Consider the following 10,542-nt stretch of genomic DNA (forward strand, 5'->3'; position numbering starts at 1 on the left):
GAGCACTTGTTTTCTTTCTGGTAGTGTGTGCAAGTAAGGGACTGTGTTTTACCACATTTATGAAAGTTTGGAAAAGAATATTCTCCAGAGCTTTTATGAGAATCCTACATCCATTTCAGTTGAGGTGGATACTGCTGGCTCAAAATGGAACTTGGGGTTAGTGTTCTAGAAATCTTCTTGAGGTGCCCCATACCTTTGGTCCATGAAAAATCAATGCTGGCGCCCCTCCCCCATACATACCCAAGCAGTGTCCAGCCTAGAGGGATTGTAGGCATATCTAGCAACAATTTTGCTTTTTTCTGACTGCTAAAATGCATTCCATTTTAGAGAGATGACATTAGTTTCTTCTTCCCAAAAGGTTTTATGACATAAGTACAGTCATGGTTAATTTTATATGTTAACTTGGCTAGACTACGATGATGGTTTGCTGGGTCGAACAAAAGTCTAGATGTTACCCTGATGGTATTTTTTAGATACAATTAACATTTGAAACAGTCAACTTTGCTGTAGACTACTTTAGACTGGGTCTAGGTGGGCAGGGAAGGTCACTGAGAATGTAGCTTTGATGCTGAGACATGCATGACAGGAAGAAGTTCAGATCAGGGAGCAGGGCTTTTGGGGCAGAGAGACACAGCTAGTGCAAAGGTCCTGAGGAGGAAATTACATGTCTTATTTCAGAGAGGAAGGGGCAAGTGGAGCGCCCTAAACTCCACTTATGGTGAGTAAATGAAAGAAGTAGGCAGGTTACCAGCAGCTGTGTGCCAAGTAAGGAGTTGAATCCTATTGCAAGAGCAATAGGAAGCCATCAAGCCTTTAAGTCAAGGACTGACCTCTTTCTGATTTACACTTTTAAAGAATTACTCCAGCTCCTGTAAGGAAAATGGATCACTGATGGTCAAGATTGGAAACCAGTGATGTTTCAGTTAACTATTGCCATGTAACAAACAACACTCAAAACTTAGGGCCTTAAATAATCATATTGGTTTGTTCATTATTTTATGCGTCAAGAATTCTGGGAAGATTCAACAGGCAGCTCATCTCTGATTTACAAGACATCAGCTTGTGAGGCAGTTGGGGCTGGAGGGTCCATTTCCAAGATGGTATCTTCATACACATGTGGTACCCAAGGGCTCCCTGATCTTCCTCTCTCTCCACATGGCATCTCATCCTCTCAAGCCTATCCCTGTGGCATGGGCTTCTCAGTCTTCTAGTCTCGGGGTACTTATAATTCTTTTATGGAAGCTCGTTTTTGAAGAGAAAGGAAATAGGAGCACTTAGCCAGTGCACCATTTGGAACTAGCACTATATGGCATGACTTCTCAGATATTCATTGGTCAAGGCAGTCAAAGAGCCCACCCAGCTCCAAGAGGATGAAGAAGTAGACCCCATCTATTTTGGAGAGCAACAGGGTCACACTGCTGAACAGCATGTGGGTTGGAAGACATGGTTGCAGCCACCTTTGAAAAATACTGCATGCCACAAGTGAAGGGGCCATTCAGTAAGTCAGGCAAGAGATAATGATGTCTTAAATTTGGATGTTTGCACTAGACTAAGAGGTGGATTCAGAATAAACCAGAAGAATACATGAGAACTGTAAAGTACTAACAAATGCGCTTGAATACTTGTTTAATTGAAATGCATCTTATGTAGATAAGTGTTTCCCACCAGCAATGAAGTTACAAGTAAGTCTGTTCTATTCTTAGGACACATGCATCACTATCATGCATCACAATGTGCTTTGTCTCAAAGAATAAGCTTTTTAGGGCAGGGATTTAAAAAGGTTCAGATATTGGGGCTATATAGGGAGAGGAAAAATAAGGACCTATAACCTGCAAGGTCCAGGGACTGCCACATCCTATAACCAGGAGGGCTTTAGAAAGTAAAGAGGGCCTTATATTTTCAAAGGCTTCATGGAGATGAGTGCTTTTGCCCACAGACAAACGTGAACAGTTTTTGCTTCATACATTCAGTTGCTTGAGGAGGCAAAGCTTTAAAGGTATAGGAGTCAATGTATTAAAGAGAATATATGAAAAAAAATTTTTTTGGTGACAAAAATGCAAGAAGTTCCATTTTAAAACAGAAGAGAAGAATCCAGAAACTCACCCAGGCTTACCCAGTAAATTAATGGCAGAGCTAGTGTAAAAGACATGTCTATCAATTTCTAGTCTGGGATTCTTTCTACATCATCTGCCATTCTGCCCAAAACACAGCTTTATTTTGTATTGTGGTCCCACTGGACCCTTGCTATTATTGCTCAAGTGACTTTCAAATAGTGTCAGAAGGCAGGAGAAGAGGTTGTGAACATATCAAATCTGGTCACTGTACTAGTAAAATAACTAAAATATACTTTGCTAATTTTGATTCAGTTGCATCTCTTCATGGAGTGGCAGCACATGTGCTTCTGTGAGAATCATCACCATGAGACTACTTACTGCGATGCTTTGTTGTTCAGTCACTAAGTCACGTCCGACTCTGTGACCCATGGACTGACTGCAGCGTGCCAGGCTTCCTGTCCTTCACCATCTCCTGGAGTTTGCTCAAATTCATGTCCATTGAGTTGGTGATGCTATCTAACCATCTCATCCTCTGCCACCTTCTCCTCCTTTTGCCTGCTAAATGTCCCAAAGAATATTTCTTGAGTGAAGTCACTCAGCCGTGTACGACTCTTTGCGACCCCATGGACTGTAGCCCACCAGGCTCCTCCATCCATGGAATTTTCTAGGCAAGAGTACTGGAGTGGGTTGCCATTTCCTTCTCCAGGGGATCTTCCCGGGTTCGACCCCCGGGTCTCCCTCATTGCAGGCAGACGCTTTACCGTCTGAGCCACCATTCGTTGGGACATTTTTTTCAGAAATATAAAATGTCCCAAAGAATATTTCTTAAGATTCACTAAATTCCTAGGATTCTGGGATCATTTTATAACTCTCAAGTCTTACATCTCTATGAAAAACAAAACAAGAAAACAGCTCAAGAACATCAGAATCTTTTAGACTGGAAAATGGTTACAACATAAGATCTTTACCACCTGTGGTGGTGGTTTAGCCGACCCCATGGGCTATAGCCTGCCAGGCTCCTCTATCCATGGAATTCTCCAGGCAAGAATACTGTAGTGGGTTGCCATTTCTTCTCCAAAGGATCTTCTTGACCCAAGGATTGAACCTGGGTTTCCTGAACTGCAGGCAGTTTCTTTACCAACTGAGCTACCAGGGAAGCTCATGTGTAGAGGGTACAAATACGTTCTATTTTGCATTTGCAATGCATGGTTTTTTACTTTGTTTTCTCAATATTTGAAGTAGGCAGTGTTCCATTTTAGACCTAGATAAAACTGATATATTCTAAATTGCATAATTTCATTCTCAATTACTTTTAATATCTTCACTCTCACTCTTTTTCTATGGCCAAATCAAATATTTTGTGTCTATTGGCGTTTTTTAAAATTAATTAAGTACTCATTGAATCAGCATTTGTGTAACTTTTAGTGTATTTCTTATGATAAGTTTAATGATCAAAGATCTAGTATTTTCCCATGCTAAGTATGTTTCGCATTTGAACTTCAATGGACAAATACCGGGCTTCCCTGGCGGTTCAGATGGTAAAGAATCTGGCTGCAATGCAGGAGACCTAGGTTCCGTCCCTGGGTTGGGAAGACCTGGAGGAGAGCATGGCAGCCCGCTCTAGTATTCTTGCCTAGGGAATCCCCATGGATAGCAGAGCCTGGCGGGCTACAGTCCATGGGGTTGCAGAGAATCAGACACGACTGAGCAACTAGGCACAGCACAGGACAAATATTACCTCTCTACATACTTAAAGGGTCCATAAACTATTGCTCGTTGATCTTCATGTAAGAAGCAGTTTGCTGGGCTCTAATATTGGAAGACAATACCAGGATTGGTGTCTGGGAATGCATAAATTTTGCCTAGAGGTTCAGATGTCTGTTTAACAATATTGCACCAAAAATCCTCACAACTTTATTATGTTTTACATGTTCTGTTGCACTGACAAGTTTAACTGCATCCAAGACTGAGCCAGGTGGTGTTCAAATTTCCAAATACCTTAAAATTTGAATGCCTCAGGCAAGAAAACCTGACTACTCAGCAGGCAAAATTTATAATATTTAAGGCAAGACATTGTCAGAGTCAAAAGAGTGAAGGCCTTTGTCCACAGACTTTGCCATCACATTTACTTGAAAAGTTATGAATTTCAGTAAGGCTTTAAAACAGGTGCTCAGGCAGTGTTTTTCTGTAGATCTTAATGGAGCATCAATATTAAACTATTTTGAAAACTCACAAGATCCCAGAAGCGGCTCCTCTTTTAAAGCACCTTCTCTGGTTGCCTAAAGATTCCAAGTACTCTCCTAACTAAGTGAAGACCGAAGTATTTCACTATGGATTTGAACAGGAGCCAAGAAGCTTAGATGAAAGGGAAACTTCTCTCTATAAAACGTTTATTGTCAGTGCTTTCTTAAGATGATTCTTCTAAAACTAGCTACCAGCATTTTCACAAACATTGCCGCAGCCTTCTCAACCTCTCCTAGACCTACAATTCAGGTCCTTTTAGGAATGCACTGCATCTAGCCTCTGACCCTCTGAATAGCCAGTTCTATCTAACTGCTCCCTCCTGCCTCAATATATTGTATATTATAAAAAGGAAAGGGGGTGGGGTAGCATGGTCCTCATGCTATTGGAAAAGTACTTGAAATTCCTTGCATTCCTTTGCATTTAACAGCATGTTTACCTAATCATCGGCTTATTAGGATTAACACAAGTCAATGTTCAAATTCATTTAATGAAAACAAACTGACTTCTGTAGATTGTAAGATTTTTTTCTCTGATCCCAACCACGGGTGAATTTTTGAGTCATTCTCCCAGGTTTTAGGAACAATATTAGAAAAATATGAACAGGTGACCTGATAACACATCATCCAACCATATTTAAATCTTGCCCATGGATTTAGATGTGGGCAGCCTGAGTTATGGACTGTCTTCATTAAAGTTTCTCTCCTCTCTAAAGGGATGTGCACAGTTACCTAGTGATTAAAATGATAAATGACTCTACTATACCCACCTCAAAGAGCTTGGGTGATGGAGACCCTTAGGCTTTGAATTCTTATGAAAATAAAGCATTATTATTTAAATCAGAAACTTAACTTCAGATTCCTTCTTATACTTTGTACAAGGGCTGGGGTTCAATGTGTTTTTAAAACAGATTACTTTAAATGCCAAGGTTTTTCTCTACTGAATTTATAAAAGCAATCATTGTTAGATTTTTTAAGTTAGTTCCCTGCTCTATCCCAAGCACTAGAACAGTTCCTGGCTCACTCAGTAAATCTTGTTTCAGTGATTGAATGCATAAGCTAGATTGTCCCCAGTGGCTTTGAACATTAAAAATACTGAATGCCATACACTCAGATATTAGGTAAATATTTCTTTATTAAATGATTAATTCCATAAATAAATTCTTTTCACTGAATATAAAATTAAAATCATTTACAAATTATTCCAGTATTACATTTCCCCCCCCTCCCCGAAAGCTACATTTTGATAAATAAAAACATTCAGTCTTAAAACACCTGATTTCTGTTTGCAATTTAGAGTGCAGATAGCTGCCTCTCACAGACACTCACAGAGTATCACCTTCAGAAAGGGACGGACCCCCTTCCCATTTACTTCTGTCAAAGGATGAAGGTTTCAACTGTCCAACTAATCTTAATTACCTTTTACAACTGTAAAACCGAAAGGAAAAAAAGCCTAGAGAAAAATATGCTTACCAAATAATTTACAAACAGAAAACAGAACGTCATCAACACCACAAGCTCCAAAATGAAGCGGTAACATGTGCTCCAATACTATGAAGCGAAGTATCCTCCAATCGCAGCTGCATTAGAGTCCACGTGCACCAGCACACCTGGCAGTTTCGAAATTCCTTAATCCTACTCAAGAATGAGCAATGCCTCCCTTCTACCATAAGTCCCTTCACCCCGCCGCCCGCACCCATGCCTCCGTGACTCTGAAACTCCTCTCTCCCCACTTTGTGCACCCTTGCGCTGGAAACCCGAGTCGCATTTAGTCCCTAAACTTGTGGATGTCATTGAACAGCCTGTAGAAGGGGAAGGCCGCCTCGCTGGCATGCGGGCAGTTGTAGCTGCATCTGCAGGACTGTATCATCATGACGTTCTTGGAGAACATTTCACCGTCTTCGCAGCGGAACCGCATCTTGACAGTCCTGGTCTGCTGAGGCGTGCAGCAGCGGCCGTCCACGCAGGAACCGCAGTATTTGGGCCGGTATTTCTTCACACTCGAACATCCAGCGTAAGTAAAGTGAACCGGTTCGGGGGATTTCTTGGTCTTGCTGCATTTCTTGCCCTTCTGTAAGAAAAGAGAAGGGAAGTTAGTGTTTTCTCTTTCTTGGAAGAGAAGGTCCCTTCTCACCCAGTTTATACCCAGGGGACCAGTCTACACCACAGCACCGCAGGCACTTACTTTCAGGCTGCTGTACACCGGCTGTCCACAAGGCCGCACTTCACAGATCCGGGTTTCTTTCACCAGGCGGCATTCAGGGTTGTCATTGGTAACGCGTGTGGAGATACCAGTTCCACAGGTCTTTGAGCACTGGGACCACGAAGTTGTTTGGACGATACATTTCTGGCCATGTGAAGAAGGGGTGTAAAGAATGCGAGGTTCCATTCCAAAAACTAGACAGACAAATAAGAGGGAAGAGTTCTCAGAGACATAAGGACACAAACAAATTCAAGTTCTCATTTCTCTCAAGCTTCAGACTAGGCATAGGGTTCAGTGCAAGGTCGCAGTCTTAACTTACCCGGGAGCCGCTTCAGGAAGCCGCTTTTTCCAACTGCAATTAATTCATTGTTTCTCGTTAACTCCACCTCCGAGGCATCGAAGGCCAGCTCCTTGCCCTGAAGGCCCTCCCTGTCGTCCATAGGGTCCTTAGCACTGTCGTCGTCGCAGACCCACTCCTCACAGCACTGCCCGGTAACTTTGACCAGCCGGGGGTTGGGGCAGCCCAAGTTGGGGAGAGAGAGTTCTTGGGGGCACAGAGGAATGCAGCCCACGGCGCCGTCGATACATGTGCACTGATGTTTACAGTTGGGCTGGAAACTTTCCCCATTCTGGTAGATTCTGGAGTTATATTCACAGGGTCTGCCCTCCGACTGAGCTGCAGAGAGCACCGAAAAAGAAAGGAAGGGGTGGATAAAGGTAAGATTCCGAACCACGGCCTGAAACTCATACATATTTTCTGCTGCTTAATTCAATTTATGGTAAAGTTTCCTACAATTCCCCGGAGACTCCAGGCCAGAACAATAAGTTAGTCAGGAATCACTTTTCCGTATGCGCTTTTCGTTGGGCCCAGACACACTGAATTGCATTCCAGACTGCTGAAATCATGTGCCTTTCTGCCAAGCTACCAACAACAAAGCATCACCATACATGGTCTCAAAATTACTAAACTTCTGGACTTCGAGGACTATTATTTTTTTTAAAAGGGGCCAAACCGCAAGCCTCTTACCTCTGCAGATCCCCTTCAGAGCGGTGGAGCTGGCGCCGAAGTTGCATTCCAGCCCCTTGGTGTGGTCGCAGGGCTCCGTTTTGCTGCAGTCCTCGTTGAGCTGCTTGGCGCAGACCTTACAGCAGCCGCAGGAGTCCTGGACCAGCCCGACTCCCGGGGCGCACTTGGGAGCCTCCAGGGGGCAGTGGCAGGCGGCGGGGCAGGTGGAGAGAGCCTGGAAGGGGGTGAGGAAAGGCGTGAGGCTCCGCGCGGTACGCAGGAGAGGCGCCCCCGGAAGGGACGAGGGTGTCTGACCCGGGCGGCAGGGGACGAGGGTTTGTGATCCCATCCAGCCCGGCCGTCCTGGGCAGCGGCGAACGCCAGGAGGACCCCGGCAGGTCTTCAGGGCGGGCTTAAAGAAAGAGCTATCGCGAAACGCCCCCCCGTACTTTGGAGTCTAGCTTTTCCGACCGCGGGTCGTCCGGGGAAAGGGGAAGAACGGACGGGGGAAGCGGTGGCCTAAGAACTCACCAGCCTGGCCAAGTGGAGAAGGGTGACGGCGAGGGCGAGCGTCCTGGCGGTGCGGGAGCTCATCGTGGCGCGCAGGAGGGGTCCCGGCTAGCGCGGAGGCAAAGACGCCAACACACCAGAGCGCAGCGGGCGAGCCGGTGCGGCTGGGGTAGTGGGCCGGGAGGCGGCGAGGCGAGGGCCGGGGCGGCGAGCGGTTTGCGGGCGTCCTTCTCCCGAGGTCCTGGCCGAGGAGTAGCGGAGGACGCAGGTGCTGCTCGGGGGCGCTCTCGCTCGCGGTCTGCCCCAGCGCCCAGAGCCCGCCTTTTATACCGGCCGGTCGCGGCGCCGCGTGTTTCAGTGACGTCGGCTCTGTCTGTGCGTTCCAGAATTCTCAAACATCTCAGGAATGCTGGTTGGCGCGGGCTCCTGCCAAGCGCCTCCCCTGGCTCCGTTGCACTTTTTTTTTTTGTACTGGACCCGTCAAGAAAACAATCCTCCGTTTTTTCCACTTTAAATAACGACTTCTACTGGGGAGGGCTCTTCTTGGCGTGATGATGGTGATGGTGGTGGAAGGGCTGAGGGGTGGGGGGCGAGTTCAGAACTTTGCCTGGACTGGGAGGGTGGGAGGACATGGAGGGAGGGACAAAAGTCGTTTTGTTTGGTGATGCCGAGTTGACCCCGCAGCCTTGGAAGCCCTCACCCGGGAAGGCAGCGAGCTGTTTGCCAGTTTACAGCGAAGGTGAGAATCAAGTTATCTACTGAGAAAGGCGAACGAGGAGGGGGAGTGTCTGGGAGCCAGGACTCTATTTGAGGACTTCATAGAGGCATGCTCTGATCAAGTCCCAAAGCTTTGGCATGGTGTTTATTAGCCAAGTTAAATATATTGCAAATTAATACCCGCAGTGGCATTTATGAATGAGAAGTGGGGAAAAAAATCTACTTCCCCCATTGTCTGGCAAATTCCCAGACAGAGGTCTTCCCTCTTCCGCTCCCCACCCCCCCGCCCGTTTTTGGTACGTCGTACTTGTTTGTTTTTGGAGGTTCCCACTTAAGTTCCAGCCCACTGCCTGGGTTGGAAGTCCGAGAGGAAACGAACGCAGGGAGTTCTCCGGGAGGCTGTCTTACACTTCCTCACGGATGCAGGAGACCGGGTAAGCCCTTCCAGTCTCCCTCCGCAGGCGGGAGGCGACGCTAACTAAGCAGCCAGCCAGAAGCGTAGAGGACTACCGTGAAGTGATTTGTATTGAGATCATTACCGGCATATACAGCAAAATCAAACCAGATTCCAGCACCATTGTGCCCAATGGATCTCTGGAGAAAACAGACTCCTTGACACGGAAAGTTTTGCAGGGGGCTTTAACTCCTTTCCTGGGACTACTTAGAAGTCTCTCATTTCAAGTGAATTGCAATGCTTTGCCCTCTAAGTACAGAGAAATTAGAGTGTTAGGATGTAATATTTTGTAGTAAAACCAAAAAAAAAAGTTGGCAATTTTAAGGTCTTTTTCTACCAGCAACACATTCAGTAGACGACCCCTTACAAAGCAAATTATTTGAACTTCAAAAACCATTTGTGTGCTTGACAAATGTTCCCTCAAAGTTTCAAAAACTACACTTCTTATGTAATTTTCATAAAAACATACACAGCAATTATTCCAGTTTGTCATGTATATGTGCTCTAGGAGAAATTCTTGTCCTTTGTAATGTTTAGAGCTGTTCAGTCTAAATGACTGAGCCGTCTGGCTTAAGAAGGCCTTCAGTGTCACTTTCTGTGAATGACTGATAAACACAATAAAGACCTACTTCAATGAAAACATTCTCCAATGCAGAGAACTGTGGCAGGAAAGAGTTAAGTTTCATTCATTCAAAAGTGCTCTTCCAGAAGTCTAAGAGGCGTTTACTAGGGGGAATAGGATCTTTAAAGTTTAGTTGGGAGGGGGTCTTACTTTTCAAGACAATAAACTGTCAGGTTTTCTGGGCCCTATCCAAGTCAACTCACCAGTTATTATTTAGAAAGCATTTTTGTTTTTTCCTGTAGTAGAGTTTCAATATTGTTTCCTCCATAATGAAGTGACTAGGAGTAGACGCAGTACAGGGTGGGAGGAGGCGGTAGAGAGAGAATGGAGTGGAGCGTTCCTGGCTTCTGTTGCGGTGTCTTTTCTATTTGACTTCATGGTTGTAAGTATTTCCAGATGGTGAATCAGACACCAGACGTAACAATATTTCCATATTTGGGTATAGCAGTAGCCTGCGTTTTTAACATTTTTCTGCCTCTGTTATCCAACCACAAAGCATTCTTGACAGCTTCAAATGTTGTTAAATATAGACTTACTTCTGTTCCCAGGGCAGGAAATTCTTTGGAATTCCTTGTTTTTCATGCAATCTGTCTATCATAATTTAAAAATGAAATTACGACAGATGATCCAACTGGCTCATGTATACACCTTGTTCCTTTATGGAAGTTGTATAGGGGGTGGGGGCAAGGGGGAGCTCAGAGAGAGTCAATGAGCAGCACAGCATTCACAAACACAC

The 10,542-nt window shown here is 45.1% G+C and overlaps 1 protein-coding gene across 1 annotated transcript; it reads right to left on the reverse strand.

Annotated features, from left to right (window-relative positions):
• Nucleotides 1-5,409: 5,409 nt before the first annotated feature.
• On the reverse strand, nt 5,410-8,299 carry CCN1 (cellular communication network factor 1). The gene is made up of 5 exons (XM_052636990.1): nt 8,035-8,299; nt 7,525-7,738; nt 6,817-7,173; nt 6,480-6,691; nt 5,410-6,365 (listed from the first exon to the last, which is right to left on the reverse strand). The coding sequence occupies exons 1-5, from the start codon at nt 8,095-8,097 to the stop codon at nt 6,063-6,065; spliced, it is 1,149 nt and encodes a 382-aa protein (XP_052492950.1). The 5' UTR covers nt 8,098-8,299; the 3' UTR covers nt 5,410-6,062.
• Nucleotides 8,300-10,542: the final 2,243 nt, after the last annotated feature.

Source organism: Budorcas taxicolor, chromosome 3 (genome assembly GCF_023091745.1).
Source record: "Budorcas taxicolor isolate Tak-1 chromosome 3, Takin1.1, whole genome shotgun sequence".
In the NCBI taxonomy this organism is placed as follows: domain Eukaryota; kingdom Metazoa; phylum Chordata; class Mammalia; order Artiodactyla; family Bovidae; genus Budorcas; species Budorcas taxicolor.

What these genes read in the sequence shown, in the direction of transcription:
- CCN1 (XM_052636990.1), bottom strand. Translation starts at nt 8,097, where the DNA reads ATGAGCTCCCGCACCGCCAGGACGCTCGCCCTCGCCGTCACCCTTCTC. An exon ending in TTCTCCACTTGGCCAGGCTG is followed by an intron (nt 7,739 to 8,034) that starts GTGAGTTCTTAG and finishes ACCCCCTTCCAG; the next exon opens with GCTCTCTCCACCTGCCCCGC. An exon ending in CGGTGTACAGCAGCCTGAAA is followed by an intron (nt 6,366 to 6,479) that starts GTAAGTGCCTGC and finishes CTTTTCTTACAG; the next exon opens with AAGGGCAAGAAATGCAGCAA.